Here is an 18,008-nt window from a genome sequence, read left to right on the forward strand (position 1 = left end):
ATACGAATGTCAGAAAAGAAGCCGCGGTCTATCGAATTGGCAACAAGTCCAGCGGGGTTGGCAGGCCTGGCGAGGAGCCGTAGCATGGACTTGTTGCTCATGACGACAGCGACGACGACCGGGACGGAAATCAGCGTAGATTTTCGAAACTGTTATTCGGGGTGGAGTGAGCCGCTGTTGGCAGCCACCGCCCGTCTTTTTGTCTTTCCTACGGTCGGTTTGTCCGACCTTCACTCTTTCGGTCAGACAGACGCCGGTCAGTCAATCAATCAGAATGAGAGACTGCGGAACCGTCGCGAGAGACCGACTCCGGGATGAGCCGGAGATCGATGATTGGATGGATGGATGAATTAGCGAATTAGGGGATATTCGTATCGATGCATGAATTCACGGCCGAAATGAAGGGGGATTGGCCACTCACTTTCATGATTTCATCCCTGGATCGCCTGTGATTAGTCGGAACAGATGAAAATCCGTCCCGCGTAGAGATTCCTTCGATGAATTGACAAAATCCCAGGAAATCAAGATAGCTGAATGGACGACGCAACACGTTGCTCTCCCTACGGATCTCATGGTATTCCCTGCTTGATATAATACACGAAAACACTTTCGGAGATTCCGGCTCACCTACGAGTTGATTGAAGATTTATCGAATGATGGACCCAAGAGATGAAAAGACGAAGCAAAGAGCGATGGATTTGCGCGGCGGAAAGTCAGACTGATCGGCAGAGAGACACCCGGACGGTCTGATGATTGGTCTTCCCATCGGACCCTCGAGCCGATGGCCCTTCGGAAAATTCATTCGACCGCGGTCACTCCGCCGTTTTCTGATTGAAAGTCGCCTCTCGAAAGCAACGAGAGCTTTGCGAAGTGCTTGAACCAGAAAGTGGGGAAGGACAAAGGAGGCTAGCTGCCGATTCAGTTGCTTCTTTAGAACAGTAGAAAACGACGACGGAGACGACCGAGTGAACGAGCGCCGGTCGCGACGCAGGCAAAAGCATCAGGCAATGTCAGCTGTGATGATGATCGTCTTCATCAACATCGTTCGCCGTTACGTCGACGTAATGACGAAGATGGCCGACCGGTCACTCGCTCGCTCGTTCGCTCGGGGTATCTCCTCGGCTGATTCTTTGGCGAGTCGTCGTGCCGCTGGTAACAGCGACCGTTGTACGGACGACGAAGAGCGGACAGATAGATGAAGCACAAGCGAAGAACAAGAAGAACTTGGTCAACGCGCCGCCGTCGTCGTCGTCTTCGGCATCGTAGTCGTGGACTTTGGGCTCGATTTATCAACTGGAACTTGGGATAGAGCGTCGTCTAGTGTTGCCGCTTTTTAGCGCAGCGACTTTAAGAGGAGACTCGCAAGCTCTCGGTTTCAGTCGTCGGAATGACGTTTCTCTGGCTGGCTGGCGGACCGAACGGTCGCGTTCGCTCACTCGTCATCCGGTGATGGCTCTGTTTTATCGCATCGCCGTCAACTTATCTAGGGGTAACGGGATCACGTTCGGCACGAGCTGACAAATGAGAGAAGATGGAGTAGATGTCTTGCAGCAGAAGACAATGAGGATAATTAACGCAGGAATTCTGGCCAGAAAAAGAAACTCCAAGTCCGAGTCTCGGGCGGGAATTTAGGAAAGAATCGTGGAAGAAAATATGGAAATCCCGGGATCGGAGAACCGTGTGTTTCACGGCAAACGTGCCGACGCCTTACGTCTTTCCATGATTTCTCCGAACAGAACATGCCTTTGTACTTATTGATTAACGCCCTTATTATTTATTATCAACATTCATTATTAAAATTATTATTTACACCCATGAAGACTCTAATTTTCTCCGATTCCGATCGAGGGCTGACGAGTTCTATGATAAATCCCGAAGAGCTCCTACACTGGGATTATTAAACAAATTACGCCGGAATAGCCAGGAGGATCAGAGCAAATACGAACGAGGTCTAACAGAATTTCTCCGTTCGTTACAGATGTCTGGTGATTGTGATTCTGTCGGGCACGGTGTGCGTAAACGTCATGTTCATCATGGACGTCAATCACAAACTCAAAGAAGAAGGTCTAGACGATTCGATAAATTCGCTCGCCGCCGGCGATTCAGTTGACCTCACGCCCCGAGCCCTCACAATTGAAGTATTCTCATCGCATTCGAAAGTCAGCGTCATTGTCGACGGAACTGTGGTAAGTAGACCCTCTTGAGGTCGCTCTCCTTGATTCGAGAAGACCAAACAAGTCGATCGGATCGATGAGAAAAGTAACATATCGAGGAACTTTGCTCTCGATGACAATCGTAACCAAATCGATCCTGTCACGGCAGCTCACCGGGGAATTGATTCTCGGCTGAAAATCATGGGGATGTGCGAGTAAGCGATCTGTGTAGCTGTTGAAATTATTCCCGACAGAGTTTCCTCGGGTAAACAGTCAGATTACTTTCACATGAGATAAATAATGCCACTTGCATGATCTCCAATTGGATTCGCGTGATCTATCCCCATTACCACGGCGGAAAATCCTGTCGTGACCTTCTGTTAGGGGCCGAGATGGCACGTTAGTGGCTCTGGTCAGAGCTCTTTGTGCCGTATCGCCGCTGGTGATCCGTTCGGTATTTCATATTCCCATCCCTCGGATGTTTTGAAGCGAGCGGATGAAACTGTCGGCATTCAGAAATCGAATGTTCTCGTGTCATTCTCAATGACGACGATTGAAACTTTGTTTTTCTGCGATCGCTGAACCGACCGCAGAATCCATCGGCGCGAAGATGGGGTTTCATAAGAAACAGATCAATCGCGGCTTCTCAGGTTTCCCCTTCATCCGAATTCAATTTCCACCTCGGCTCATTTTCATTTTGTTTCATAAAGTTTCCGGTAGGCGGACCACAAGGTCGAGCTTTTCTGAGGCACTGCGAAATTAACGGCGGTTCCGTGCGCTTGGGTTTGCATAACCGGGTGTTTGCTCAAACGCTACAGAATATACAAGGCGCGTCGAATGCACCGCTAGCCACTTGGTCGGAGCAGAGACAGAATCAGCAAAAGTCATGTCCGCTATCTTTTCTTGTAAGACGAAAGATCTCGCGGTTCGAGGGATGCTTGCCGTTCTATTCTTTCGTTTTCTGGGGAAGAAATAGACACCATCGAAGAAAAGTGGTGCGTTACGTCGGAGCGACTAGCGTCCCGGAAAAGAACATCAATCCGTGTCGAGATTTCATGCGATGCTCAGATGCTTTGCTGAAAAATTCTCGAGTGTCTTAGGCTCTCAAACGCTGACAAGATACGGAATATCATTATGTCGATGTTCGCGCATTGTGATGGCAGCTCGGTGGTTTAAGACCTGGGCCCTGAGGCTATGAAGAAAAGTCGGGCGGAGACCGAGAGAGATCTCTTAGGTTTCGTGCGATCCGAATCCTCCAGACGATATCCGGCAATTATTTCGCCTCGCCGAGCTGTATCGAAGCCAAGAGAAAAACACTGCAACGAGGGATGATTTCGACGAGAATTCGAGTCGTCGTCTCCGTCCATCAAGGGATGATATTGAACTTTTTCCGAATATCCCAAGTCATACTCAAATCTAAAAGGAAAGAAAAGAACAGAAATTCCTTCGGATTGGAGTCTCCTCCCTCGAGACCCGAGGGTTGAAACGATCGCTTCCCCCGAGACTTTTCATAATCTTGATCTACGCTCGCAGATCTCGCTTCGCAGCCTATAAACTTCATGGCGGGCAGCGTTTGCGTGCGCTCCGTCCCGGCCCACCGTTTTGTTTCTCGCACAATTGCGGTCGCGACTCGACAGAGATTATTTTTTCCCCTTCTGTTTCGCTCGGCAACTCCCAGTCGTTCCGATTCAATCGAGCTGCTGCCGTCTGATGAGCCATGCCGTGCGTCGGCTCGGAGTGGGGCCGCTCCAGACAGACACTTTGAAAGAGAATTCTTAACTCTGTTGAGAAAAGCGTCTCAACGCACACCGATCGAAAGAGAGTTCGAATTCATTTCGAGTGATGTCGCTCGGAGGATTCTCTGCATCGTTTTCGATGAGGACTTTTGGAAGGTCTCGGAGAGCGATATTTGTCAAGAAAATATAATTAGTAGGTATAAAAAATGTCATGTATGCATCAGATGACATCAGAAGCTCTCAGCTGATTTGTAAGAGGAGGATCTCCTTAGTCCCACGGACAGTCGAAGTCGTGACTCTCTCGGTCAGGATTCGGAACTCGTCGGAGACATAGAGCGAAACAAGGAGATGAAAGCGGGGGGACAGCAACCGTGAATTCACAACGTTCCAGCCCCGGGAGCGGATGGAGAGTTGAAGCTTATCCCGGTCGTGAGCGAAAATATTGCGAACTTTGCAGAAACCGTATTGGCTGTTCACTTCACAACTTCAGCAATCGACAGCGCCATGACCAACGCGGAGCGAAACCGACGCCATCGCTTCGAGCTCGTTCCCTCTTGGGAAGCCGTTCCCAGCGAGTCGGACGGCCGTCAATTGACGGACTGCTGCCCGGCTCGTGTAACTGCGACGCGGACGAAATATTGAATTGGCTCAAATAGTCTGTCGCTCCTGTCGAATTGAATCAGCGACAGCGGAGTTCGCCAATGCCGTTACAATGAAATTTACGTCATAACGTGCTACTGAATATTCCGAAGACAACTACGAGACAAAAGACGCTCCTGGCGCTCTCCCAGCCATCAGTCTGAATGCGCAACGCCGGCAAGTGGGGTGGACGAGCGACCGGTTGCAGACGGAAAAGACGCACACTTAGCGAGGTCCCAGAGTGTCAAGGGAGAGTCAAGATCGGCCAAGAAGCCGGCTGCGGCGACAGTGGCGGCGGCAGGAGCCGTCAGGGGACTCCACGTCTGGCGTTTGCTTCATGGAGCATTTGATTCAAAAGAATGAATGAAGAGCGGATGAACAAATGAAAAGTCTACCGAGACGACAAAGAACCGGGGCATCAGCGTAACCAGCAATCCGGTCGAGCAACACGCCACCAAAAGACGCCGGTTCTGCCGCCGCCGCCGCGCTGTCCTGTCAAGGAAGACCACTTGGGAACCATCCGGGAAGCAGAATAAATTGAAGCGAGCAACCAGCAGCACCAACGGCGGCATCGAGCCCAGTTTACGTAGAAACTCTCTTCTCTTGATCTTCTCCGCTTTCGTCTCCCTTGGCCGTCGTCTCGTTTCATCGCATTGGTAGTTTGTAGTACAGACATGGAAAAACATCGTGATCTGTACCCTGACCCCACGCGCTCGATCGGCGAACTTGCTTGAAGCGGCTCGGTGTGGATATGGGGCGCGTATGATAACAACAATAATAATTACCATGCTGCAGCTAACTGGAATACTCGCTGCTCCGACTAATTATCCAAATTCATTGTATGCACCCCTCGGAGTCGCTTCATGCTTGATGTCGTCCTGACGGCTTGCTCGCCTGCCCGCCAGCCTGCCAGCCTGCCTGCCTGACTGGGCTTCAGCGGTCCAGTTCGAACAATAGCCCATAATCAGGTGGCATATCATCCTCTGGTCGTTGTTATTATCGGTGGGATTCCATTACTATGTTATGGTACATTGATCGCTTCGCCAAGGTCCATTGTCCGGCAGCGACACGTAACTGGACATAACGAGTGTGCATCGGATGGCGCCGAAGGCCAGAAACTCCATTCCGTCCTCGAAGACTCCTCGTTCCTTCAAAAAATTGAAACGAGTCGGGCTCGGAATGTTTGAGAATTATTCCTAATTCGAAACTGTGCCCAGCGTCCGCATCGGCTAAGCGAAGCGAGGACTGAGCTCTGTTGACTGGGGAGATCATTCATCGTTGATCGTGAGATCAGCATTAGAATTCCGCAAGTCAGTTATGTTTGTTGTCAATCGATCGTTTGTCTCGGGCCCACTCGGATACGCACGAAATATCGGGCAGGGGGCTCCAAGGGACCCGCTCGGATTTCGAGCTCGAATATCGCTTCAAGAACTTTTACTAAAATGAAGAAGTTCGGCGTATCTCATTATGGGTGTGTGTGATCATTATGACTCACTCGAACTCTGATAAGCCTCATCAGCCGATCGGTTTATTTTCGAAAATTCCAATATATGTTTCTGTGACGACAGCTCCGTGTGCCAACTTGGCATGACGGGATAGTTTTGTCGTGACCTGGCAGCTCAAGAGCGACTCGGGAGGGTTGTCCCTCATTCAGGAAAAATGCTGGGAATCGTCAATCATCGGGACGAATTCGGGAATGTCTCGTTCGGATAGGATGCTTTCCGTCTCCCCTCGCCGACCAGAAGCGCGGAAGGAGTCAATAAATCGCCAGCTGGATTTCTGAGCGAATATTATTACCACAAGAACTTGTCGACTGGATTGTTGTGGACTGAACTCAACGGAGGGACCGACGAAGCGCTGGTGATGGTCTCCCGCGAAGTCTGCTATAAAGAGAATAGTGGAAGCTACAGTGAAGTCGCACTCGGACCGCGGACGAACAAGTTGATTGAGAACGCTTCTCTTTTCTCCTTGCAGATTCTTGAGGATTCAGCCGAGAAAGGCGGTAGAGGAATTCATGTATTGGTTCTTAATCAGGCGACGGTGAGTAATAATCAGTTTCGCGATTCGATGTCATGATGTCGAGCGGCCGGCGCAGCGTCCCGCACAAAAGCGATTCCTGCGAGAACGACCTGTGGGAGGGAAGCTCGGTCAGACTCGTCTGGGGCGAAGAACCCTTCAGAGGAGAACAGCATCGACAGGTGATGGCAGGAATTATGGAGGAGATGAACTTCCCGAGCTCCCGTACGGGAAGTAAACGTACGAGCGACAGAAGGGAAGCGGAAGGAAACGAAAGAATTGCGGTGGGAACTGTTCTCTGGCTTTCTTGGGTGGGACAAACACAAGAAATTCCGCTCTACGGCCTAGCCATGTCGCCAAGAACAAAGGCTCCGATGACACATCGTGATTGCCCTCCCGACTCACAAGACGACGACGACGGCAACAACATCAACACAGCATAATTTTTCCGACTACTTTGAAGTGGCTCTTGCCAGTCAACTTTCTCAACGTCAACACCCAGCGGTTCGGGTCGGAAACTCTATGGGAGAGGCAATTTCGGAAGCTTGAAGTCGTGCGAAACACTTGGTAGTAGAAGCCTCGCAGAATACGTCTGGCAGAAGGAATCCTGGTCCGGTTTTCCGTGGGCATCATCTCAAACACTTTCGCCGCTTCGCCGACCGCTGGGTCGCATGGGTCATTTCGTGGTCGCGAGGGGGTGGCGATAGCGGTGGAGGTAAATACCCGAAGCGGGACGACGGGTTGGACGACGGGCTAGACGACGGTTTCCTGGTTTTTCAGCAGAAGGGGAACGATGTGAAAGCCGACAATTAAAATGTTTCTGTCCGTCTGATTTCGCAGGGGGCCGTGATGGCACAGCGTCTATTCGACACCTACTCGCATCACGAAGACGAAATGATGGCATTCTTCTTGAATATGGTGTCGGACGGTCGCATAATAATCTTCGCCATCAAGGACGAGGGCACTTTCCAAATGAAACAGCCGGCCAGAGATCTTTTGAAGAAACTCGGGAGCACAAAGGGTCAGAGCATCGCCTGGAGAGACATGTGGGCGATGGTCTGTCGGAAGGGCGGCACCAGCAGCGAACAGAGAAGCATCAACTACGGTGAGACGTATTCAAAAAGTCCCGAGTTCAACTCGTGGGGCGCGCCAGTCTACCTGAAGGCCGAGGTTCCCCTCGTGCCGCTCGAGGACACTCAGTGCTCGAGATGGCCCGACTCTCAAGAGACGAGTCGGCGGAAGGCTTTTTGCAATCGGATCGAGGGCTACGGCTCCATTTGCTCGTGCGATTCGCCGGCGCCGCTTACGTTCGCGCCGACGCCGTTGCCCGTTAATAATGTGTCCGACGTGCCTGTGGTGATCTTGGCATCGAACCGACCCCACTACCTCTACCGGATGCTGCGAACGCTGCTCAACACGCCCGGCGTAAACCAATCGGCGGTCACGGTGTTCATCGACGGCTACTACGAGGAGCCTCTCCAAGTGACCAAGCTGCTCAATGTGCGAGGGGTACAACACACGCCGATCGGGCTGCGGAACGCCCGCGTGTCACAGCACTACAAAGCCTCGCTGACAGCGACGTTCTCGATGTTCCCCAAGGCCGAGTACGCGATCGTTATCGAGGAGGATCTGGACGTGTCGCCGGATTTCTTCTCCTATTTCAGCCAAACCGTTCACCTCCTCAAGGAGGATGACAGCCTCTATTGCATATCCGCTTGGAACGACCACGGCTACGAGCACTCAGCCCAGGATCCGGCGTTGCTCTACCGAATCGATGGGATGCCCGGTCTGGGCTGGATCCTCAAGCGCTCCTTGTACAAAGATGAACTCGAGCTCAAATGGCCCTCGGCCGACAAACCGTGGGACTGGGACATGTGGATCCGGCAGCCACGTGTCCGGAAGGGGCGTGAATGCGTCATACCCGATATCTCGCGAACATATCATTTTGGATCGCAAGGCATCAACATGAACCCCTACTTCCAGGTGAGTGGCCAGAGAATACTGATTGGGGCACCTGGGGCCTCGAGTAGATGGGGGTTGAGGGGGACTGGGGGGGGGCGCCGCTGCTAAGTACGAGGTATGGGGGAACGCCTACAGGTACGCCTGTGAGGCGAAGGGGTCGATGAGCGAAGCGATGGGGCTCACGGTCCTCCTCACTCCCGGCTAAGCTGACACCGGCCTGACATCGAGGTCTACCATTACCAGTCATCAGTCACTCCTCGCCTCGGTGAGGTGTGATTCCACGTGGAGTCATAAGGTTTTTCCTTAAGTTCACTTGGATCGTGCGCGGAATTGCTCAGCTTTCCGCTCCTCTTCCTTCCGTCGTTCCTCACGTACTATACCTCCAGTCGTCGCCGAGTCGCTCGAGCTTCCTTTGTTCTGGTCCCTCAAGGGCCGACTGCTCGAACAGCATTAAACGAGCATCAGCGTATAAAAACCAGTCTATGTCCTCCAAGTCCATTCTAAGAAAGCAAGTCATTAGAAAGGAAAAAATCTCGCTTCCACCACGGAGCTTACTCCCGCGTCACGTCGCTCGCCGTCCCCACAAAACAGTACCGCGTCCGAGTGCTTTTGATTGTGGCGCTGAAATGAAATCAGCGCTCTGTTGTTGGCTGTGAGCTCACGACTCCGACTCCCTCACAGGGTGGCTAATTCCGACAGAAAGTTCGATTCAGAAAAAAAAAACTCCCCTCCCGCGCCTGCCCGGGGCCACAGCCTTCCTCCGGAAGGAGGAAAACGGGACAAGTTGCAGGTCCGTTCCCCCTCGCCGGTCTGGCGTCAGATTTCAGATTTCCAAATCTCACGAACTCCCGCTCCGCTATCGATACTTGGCCTCGGAGATTCCGTGAAAACATTTTCCGAAAGCGATATTCACGCGGTTTCGGTCCCGGAGGCTAGGGGAAGGCGTCTGAGGATTTGTCCGAAGTGACCGGCAGCCCTTCAGATCGACATCTGACTTTTTTCGGTAACATTCCGTCGGTGTAATCGTCCGCTCCTGCTCCTGCTCCTGTCGGCCGTTGGTCGGATTGACCGAGCGAGCGGGCGGGCGGTTTCCAGAGCCGCTCCAAGTTACTTTTTGCATGCGGCAGCGGACGCGTTTTCTTTTCTGAAATTAGGCTGAGACATCAGTCGACCATCATCTTCTCGTCGTCATCGTCTCCGTTAGTTTCTCTCTCCACGAGCCGTCGCTTCCACACGAGCATTGAGAACAATAGAAGGCCGAGAAATCAGCGAACAACAAAAGTTTAAAGCGCTGGCTGCCGTCGCTTGTCAGAGTGGACGACGAAAGCGAGCACATGGACGACGATCATCAAGAGTCCGCCGGCCGGTGCGAGAACGTCGTCAACGCCATCCATAAGCCGCTGTTTTAGCGGCTCTCGACGATGAGTTAAATTTGAGGGGCTGTTCTAGGTATTGTTCAGTATGTGGTCGTTTGGTCATTTGTTCTTTGGAGTAAAACGCTCCGTTCGCCCCCGTCATCTACCACCGTGCGGTACCGCCGAGCGCTACGCGGTGCTCGACAGAACTCACAAGAAGGGCTACGATGACTTCCAGCACTGTTAGCCCCGTCGAAGCCGTCAGCGTTCGAGTACTAGGGGGAGGGGAGGGCGGGAGAATGAAACGGCCCGTGTCTTGCGCTCTCCCGAATTCGGTTCCTGTCGCTTTCGCTGTACAAATTGGTCGCAGGGTGCGCATCAGCCCCATATTGGTAGGTCGATTCGTCCGCAGGCCCGCTTCTCGTCATTTCGGGTATTGCTCGGGTCCGTCGGTCGGTCGGACGGTCAGTTAGTCGCTTCTGGTCGATGGATCCCGCCGAAGGTGGCGGTCGTGCGTTCCATTGACATTTATTTATTTATGACCAATAGGCCGGAAGCATTCAAGCGTCGGGATTCATTACGCCGAATCGGCGGCTCTCGCAACAGATGTTCATCAACGGACTCGCCGGCCTGAGTCGAACGCGTGGACAACGGACTCCGGCACTTACTGCGCTGCTTCATCGATTCCTTTACCGAACGGATTTCATCCTCTCCTCGATCTATCGAAATATCCATCAATGCTGGATGCGCAATAACTATCAGCGTTTCCATCGTATCGGTGCTCACAAGCTCCAATAATTTCTTTCCTTTCGAGATCGCTATGCCAGCATGCTTCGTTCATTAGGCAAACTATAAACGAATTCCAAATGTTTAATGAGGGAAGCCCCGCCTGATAAGTATTCATTGCACCCGCTAAGCGTATGGGTTATTCAGCGGCTAATGGAATAATTCATCTCTCGGAACAGTGATCGCTGACCACTTGAACGGCGGCGAAAAATTTACTCTCCGCGACACGAGGGCATTACAAGGCACTAGCAGCGGGCGTATCGGATTCCGGTGGCTCGGATTATCGCGCCGCCGCTCTTGCGTGTCGGTCGGAATCTCGTTCCGCTGGAGAGCAGTAAACCTAATCATCTTCTCTGTTTTCCAGGACATGTACTTCACCAAGCACGCTTTCAACAATCTGCCGAATGTGAAGCTGCGGGATGTTGACTCACTCAAGAAGGACGCCTACGAGGCCGAGCTCACGAAGCTCCTCTCGAGAGCGAAACCCGTCGATCACAGCAAATCTCCCTGCGAGGCGGATATCGTGCCGAAGGCCTCGTCCACTGCGACCACAGTAGTGGGGGGAACGCAGACCACAAACGGTATCAACCTCAGAAGCGGTACCAGCTACGGCAATGACAGCAGTCAAGATGTAAGTATTCGTACTAATCACTCCGATTGGTCCTTTGACTGGAATAGGAAATGATCGACAGGGATCGAAGAACGAGCATAGTTGCAGTTTAGCTCTGCTGGGAGATCCGTCGAGTTATAATTTGAGCTCGACTAAGTTCCAAGGAGAGTGGTCGCAGAGAACTTGAGTGCCCCCAAAGATGGTCGTTCCACCGTCTATTGGGGAGGAATTGCAGACCTATCGGGAGAAATCGGAACCATCCGATGGCTAGACTCGCTATTACCGAATTCGGAATTTCGGAAGAAATGTTGAACCCGGGTCGAAGCGCTCATACGGTGAAACACCGGAAATTTTGATTCGATTCACTTTCCCGCATTCCCACTGGCAACGGTGCCGCGGACGACACGACGCTGAGAAATACCTTTTTCGCTAGCATTATTTTTCTCTAAAAGCGCTTTCGAAAGGGAAAAGAAAAGACTACGTGCAGATCACGTGGCGGGTAACCCGCCTAAGTCCATTCGGGCGAAGACTCTTGTGGTGGAGCAGCGACCGACGTGTTGTATTTTACGGCCCAGGGTCCACGAGGAAACTTCGGTGGGTCTTTGTCTCCGTTGGTCTGACTATCTGTCGAATCGCAACGGGCAAGGTTATTCGTCCAAGTGCGAACTGCTCAAGTATTCAGCCTTCCGCCGAGATCCTCCGCGTTATTCTCTCGGCAGATCAAGCGTCTGGCACAGCGCTTGTCGTCCGGGTCGGTCCCCCAATCCATCAACGCGAATCCTTCGGACAATCTGTCGCGGAACGGGTCGATACATGCGCTGAGAGCTATTGCGGAAACTCGAAACTCCATTATGACGTGGATCGGGTGAGCTCCGACTTTTCTCAGACGAGCGGTGGCGCAGCTTTGATTTCGAAAGCCTGAAATCTTCGAGTTTCTCTCGACTCACCCCAGGACTCGGTTCTCCCGCGGAAACTGGAGGGAAATAATAAATTTGAGATCCTCCGCGGACCATTAGCGAACCCACATCGGACCGGTAGGACCGAGTTCGCATTCATGTCGCTCGGACGGAACGAATGGCTGCTTCGTCGACGCGTCGGTCCCGTTCATGACTTCATGTAAGGCGACAGCGAATGTCGACAGAAAGTAAGACCGTCGGGGCAGCCATGGACAATAAGTTGCCAAAATCACATCTTCGAGTTGGGTCAACAATCTGAATATTTGGGCCAGCCTCATTCCTTCGAGCAATGACAGTAATTACGCGCCGATCCGTTGAGGACGTTCCTGCGTCTGCTGTTTGATTATAGACAACCGACAGCCCGGTTAACCCGACAAGCGAAGCGGTGGCTCGCTCCCTGAGGAGGGACCAACTCTCGAATTTCGACGTCTGAACACGCCTCCCTTACTTCATGTTCCATCGACTGTCCGTCGGAATTTAATTCGGCCGTGAGAATCTGCCGGTCTTCTCATTGATATCCACCCGATCCGTCCCGACTTTGACAGAAAAAATATTATTCAACCCCCAGCTGGGCAAATGAATAAACTCCACACTCCACTGCATCGAGAATAGCGGTCTGCTCTCGATCGAAACGAATCGCAAACGACCCCCCTCTCAACTCTTGGGTTTGAGTGCGGAAGCGCCTCTCATCGACTGCATGTTCGCCATACAAACTGGAAGCGTCGAAAACAATGACGCTCTTCCTGCTGATAAGTCCGGCAAGACAGACGCCACCAACACAACGAGCGGGGTGAGCGATTCCGCATGCCGAACGTGTTGCTGGACAACAACCAGTGAACAAAGTCTTGTCGAACGGAAACATCGGCAGAAAAATTGAGTGGTTCGTCCAACAGACTGCCGATACGATTGTTCCGAGAGGGACGACTTTCCCCCTCGGCCATCAGCCCATAAGTCAGCGAACTGTCCGGGTGGAATAGTATCATGAATAGTGCTCCTAACGGAACAATGCCGTACAATTCTGCAAGGTCTTCGGAGCTGAAGAAAGACGCGCTTTCGGATAAACGTCACAGATATCACAGCCGGGCGTATTTGGAGAACTACCAACGAACTATACCAACCGCTGAACACGGGCAAGATCTCCCCGGATAAGAGCTTCGCCACTATGCTCCTTTTCCCTCCGCGAAACCGGGTGGTCTCACTCGGAGCTGTCACCTCTTGTTCTTTTTTGACGGAAAAGACAAAAACGAAAGTTCCAGGAACTATTCTCGTCTTCCGCTCCATCAAGGCCGATACATGACTCGATCGGAATGAATCTTTCCCTGAGCCTCCATGAGAATGGATGATATTTCCAGTCGAGTTCCACCATGGCTGATGAGCTTGGAGCAAATCGACTTTCTGAATCGATCAGGTCCAAGATGTCCGCGATCAATACTCAGGTCCCAGGACGAGCATAACGCTCCGCATCGAGGACTTGGTCAGCGGGCGTGACACTCGCCCCTACTCCGCGATGAAAGTCCAATGCCGACAAGTACCTGGAATGTTGCGATTTTTCCGCCATAGTAGACTTCGCCGTTTTGCTGACGCGCTCTTTTGACGCAAGATTCGTCCGTTGCCGTCGGTTTCGCCGAACCTGCCGACTGCCGAGAGAATTCTAAGGGAGTCAACCGAAAGTCGTAAAATTGTAACGCGACTGCCATTCTGAATGTCGTCGCCGTTGCGATTACACAAAATAAGTGAGAATGGAGCGTTGTGCGGGCGGACGGGTGGATCACAAAACTGTAGCGATGGAACGTCACGGTCCTTGTCCGGATGATCCGGACAACTGGCGAAGTCGAACAAGCGCACAAAGCGGGGTTAGAAGCCGGGCGTCGTGGGAGGTAGGGTTTGCTGCGTGATTGCATCAGCTGATGTGGCACGAACGGACTAGGGAATCAAAATCTGAACGTTGGTCTGTCTAAACGACTCCCTCCCCTGCGAGTGCGAGGTCATTCGCGAACACCGTCATGCGCTGCTCAGTCGAGTTCTCGAAAAATCTCGTCGCGACGAGCGAAGAGTTGTGAAACCGGGACTATCCTCAAACTGGGCAGAAATTGCGACGGGAACCAGTTTCCGAAAGGTCGCGACAGGGAGCTTCCCTCACAAAACTCATTTTCATTGCAGGTATATGTGATGTATATAGGCCAGTCGACGTGGCTGGAAGTCGCAAAATGTCTGAGGGTTTGGGATCTCGATGGCCGAGGTTTCCATCGAGGTCTTTGGAGACTTTTCCTCAACGGACATCATCTACTCGTCGTTGAAGTGCCAAGTTCCCCTTACTCGTGAGTACAATCTGCCATTGCGCATAGGGCCTAGCTTCCTGATTTTTTTCCGCCACCGCCTTCCCCTCGACGCTTCCATCTAGCCCGGCGCAACCTCCCCTCAAGCACTTCCTCTGCTTTTCCCAAAGTGGACCTAAGCGTTTTCTTAGGCGAACGCGCTATCGCTCGTTCGCTTAAAAGGGAGCGCCCACCGCCCGGCCACATAGACAAAAATTCGTCCTCACACTCAAGTGAGATTTTAAAAGCAAAGCCGAAACCCTCACTTCTCTCCTCCGTTGTTCACTTCCAAGAGCTATTAAACAACGGATCGGAGAGCTCCGCTAAGAGCCCGCGCTCGCAGACAGGACCACCGATGCTATTGAGGCCGTTTTTGTTGTTATTGTTGCTGCTGCTGTCGACGAAGTTGTTGTTGTCCGGCGGGCGAACTACTCGAAGATGATTGAGGTCTCCGATGGCAGCCGCTCAGAAATATAGAGACGGTCAGAGCTGCTGAGGGTGTAAGGGAAGACGGATCGATCGCCGACGACGTCGAATCGGATCTTTGCAGCGGAGTGGCCACGGGTCCGAGCTAAGTGGCTGAGGTGCTTGGGAACCCCAACGGCGACCGTGGTTCAGCCACAAATGCCATGATGAGCTCGCGCGTTCGACGCAGATCCATCAGTTTGATTAAAGAACAAGCTCAAACAACAAGGGACAAGAAGACGATGGCCATCACGCGGTTACGAAGGCGCTAGCGGTTACGTCGTCGACAATCATTCCATTAAGCGTTGTTATGACGTGACAGTGTCGCTGATCCCTCAGCGGCGCCCCCGCACATTATGGAGGCGGCGAGTTTCTATGTAAACTCGAGTCTGTCACGTGGGCTTCGTAGTCCGCTGGCTGGTTTGTGGGCACGCGTTCGGTGTCCTCCGTCCCATCTCGTTTATTCTTTTTTTTTATCGCGGTGGCCGGGCAGGAATTTTCGGACCCATTAGCCAAGTTGGCGGGGTAATAATGCGAGCGATGTGGTCGTCGTCGTTCGCCATCCATCCATTCATCTCTTTATGCCTGAAACTTTGTGAAATCGTCGGATTCTTGAAACGTCCCGCTCAATCTCCGGGACTTCAGCAAATTCAGCGCCGGGCAGGTTGCTCGCTCCGCTGGTGGTGGGTCCGATGTTGCTTGTGTCGCTCTTCAATTAACCGTAAACGGTGTCATTGGCGCTCTATTATCCATGGTGCGGCGCGCCGTCGACCGCGCGATTACGGCCGGGTGTCCGATCGAGCGGTTTGCTCCCGAAGGAGTGCGTGGCACGGCATCCAGAGCGGAGTAGCTCGATGATGGAGACCGGAGCGGCTTTCTACCCGGGGCTGAAGACACGGCGCAGCGGAAGACGCGGCTAACAGGTGTCTCACACTCGAACAAGCCTCGTCGCGCTTGCTTCGAATGCGGCTTTGAAACGGAACAATAAGACGGACTCTCTGACGATGCACGAGCGGAGCATTAGCGGAGAAGATGTTAATGAGGGGGAAACCCAATTTATAAGGTGACGGAGCGGCCTGAGGCTCGGGGCCTTCTCGCGGGAGGTCGAAGAGAGCGCTCAAGGAGGGATTCGCGGGCGGATGATTTCGACACTACGGCAATTCATGACCCTCAAACGTACTCTCAGGCAGTTTGCTTACTCCTGAGGTTTACCCCGTCCCCCCGATCGAGGAGGGAAGGAAAATACTGGACGCTGAAACCGCTTTTGACATGAAGCACGAGAAAAATCGACCTACCGAGGGCGGAAGCGACTTCCGACTCGGATGTATTTTCGCTCGCGAGGAGTCGTCTGTAATGAAATTTTTTCTTGTCCTCAACTCTGCCAATACCCGCATGCCTCAGGAATTCGGCTGTACAGGGAACCTGTCAGATAAATCAACGGTAGTTTAGTCTTCAGATCAAGCTGTCATCTAAGGGGGCAGGAAAGTGAGTCGGACACTCGTCACAACGCCGACCTAACCGAAAATTAAATGAGAGACTCAAGCGAGAGTGAGTTGCAGACGTCAAGAAGAGTTGTGCGGGGTGGCTCCGTCGGACAGATCGCTGGCTCCAACCCCGATGGAGAAACGGAGACATGGAATGAAAATCACTAATAATAGCTCAAGCTGGCCAGACGCCATTCCAGATGTTTTTCATCAGTGTTACCTCGCTTGCTCTCTCCATCGCGGAATCGGCCAGCTCCCGTAACGAAGCTGGCTGTCTCGGGCTTCCTGCCAGGTCCTGGCCAGGCTCCTGTCAGGGAGCTCCGAGCGCGGACGGAGATTGATTCGGGGATCGATTGACCGAACAGACAGAGTCAACCCTTAAACTCAATTTTGGGAACAATCGAAAGAAGAAAATGGGATGGGTGGAGAGCCTGAAGTGTCTTATCTTCTTTTTTTTTGCTTTCGATTCTCTATTCAATCCTTGTCGCTTGCTTTCGCGCAAGGGGATACGACGTGCGTGCCCTATCGCTACCTGGCTTTCTTAATCACAAGCATTCGACGCACGTGCGCACTCGTGTGTGCATAGATTTGTTCCCCCGATGCCGTTCTCCTACGGGAGCCTTGTTCTGAGAGGAACTGCGATAGTTTCGTTTCCTCCGACTTGGAAGCGGGAAGACATAGATATCGATGAATCATGATCAACGTTCAGGACATGCCTAAGAGATAATTTCTTTTATATTCCAGGTCTTTCATGCCGGCTCGGGTGACTCCTATTACTCTCCCGAAAGAAGTTTCTTCGTCCGCCAAAAGTTAAATCGTTCAAGTCGGCGGCAAGAAACGTTGTTAAGAATCTCTGCGGTACACGGTGCGGGAGCGATGCGGAAGACGCTCGACGAACATCTGAACCGCGGAAAATTCGAAACACTCCCCCGCCCTTCGATCGTCGAGGGGAGAGTTTCACATGAAGAGGAGACATATGATCTGACGGGAGATGGACCCTCACGTATAGAACAAAAGATTTGCCCGAACTGCGGCTTCGTGTATTTATTGTACAGTTCTTATAGGTAGATGAACGGATGGAAGGAATTAAATAAATGAATACCTTTAACAAAACCATCGGACGTCATAACCACGAATTAAGTGACAATGCGTGAGTTGAGGCGAACAAAGAATGATTCATGATTATATGCCCTGTGACCGAGCCGACGCTTCCATTGATCGTATGATAATCATGCTTAAAAAATCAAGCGTCTCCGATGGAGATTCATGATTGGGGAGGGAAAATAAACTTCGATAGGGAATCAGGATCCGACCGAACGAGGACCTACCTCTAGGAGGGCGGAACGACATTCGCCTCGATAGAGACTGCTCGGGCGAGTGATTTTCCGCCAGTCTTCACTTCAGACCCTCCAAGGGAATTTATTGTGTTCTGACCGCCCCCTTGTACGACCGATTTTCGAGACTCCGGAGAGTCAGATGATATCGTCTCTCGAGGTACTGAGTACCTCGCGGTTCGATGGCGTCGACTCGG

The 18,008-nt window shown here is 52.3% G+C and overlaps 1 protein-coding gene across 1 annotated transcript in view; it reads left to right on the forward strand.

The window, feature by feature from the left end:
* LOC100904589 (protein O-linked-mannose beta-1,2-N-acetylglucosaminyltransferase 1) overlaps positions 1–17,585 on the forward strand; it is a 55,351-nt gene extending 37,766 nt beyond the window's left edge. The window contains exons 5-10 of the mRNA XM_003737699.2: positions 1,979–2,186; positions 6,503–6,568; positions 7,385–8,527; positions 11,012–11,191; positions 14,374–14,531; positions 17,222–17,585. Coding sequence (XP_003737747.1) covers positions 1,979–2,186; positions 6,503–6,568; positions 7,385–8,527; positions 11,012–11,191; positions 14,374–14,531; positions 17,222–17,291 — 1,825 coding nt within the window. The 3' untranslated portion in view covers positions 17,292–17,585. The remainder of the gene's footprint in view (positions 1–1,978; positions 2,187–6,502; positions 6,569–7,384; positions 8,528–11,011; positions 11,192–14,373; positions 14,532–17,221) is intronic.
* Positions 17,586–18,008: the final 423 nt, after the last annotated feature.

Source organism: Galendromus occidentalis, unplaced genomic scaffold, assembly GCF_000255335.2.
Source record: "Galendromus occidentalis unplaced genomic scaffold, Mocc_1.1 scf7180000075612, whole genome shotgun sequence".
Taxonomy (NCBI): domain Eukaryota; kingdom Metazoa; phylum Arthropoda; class Arachnida; order Mesostigmata; family Phytoseiidae; genus Galendromus; species Galendromus occidentalis.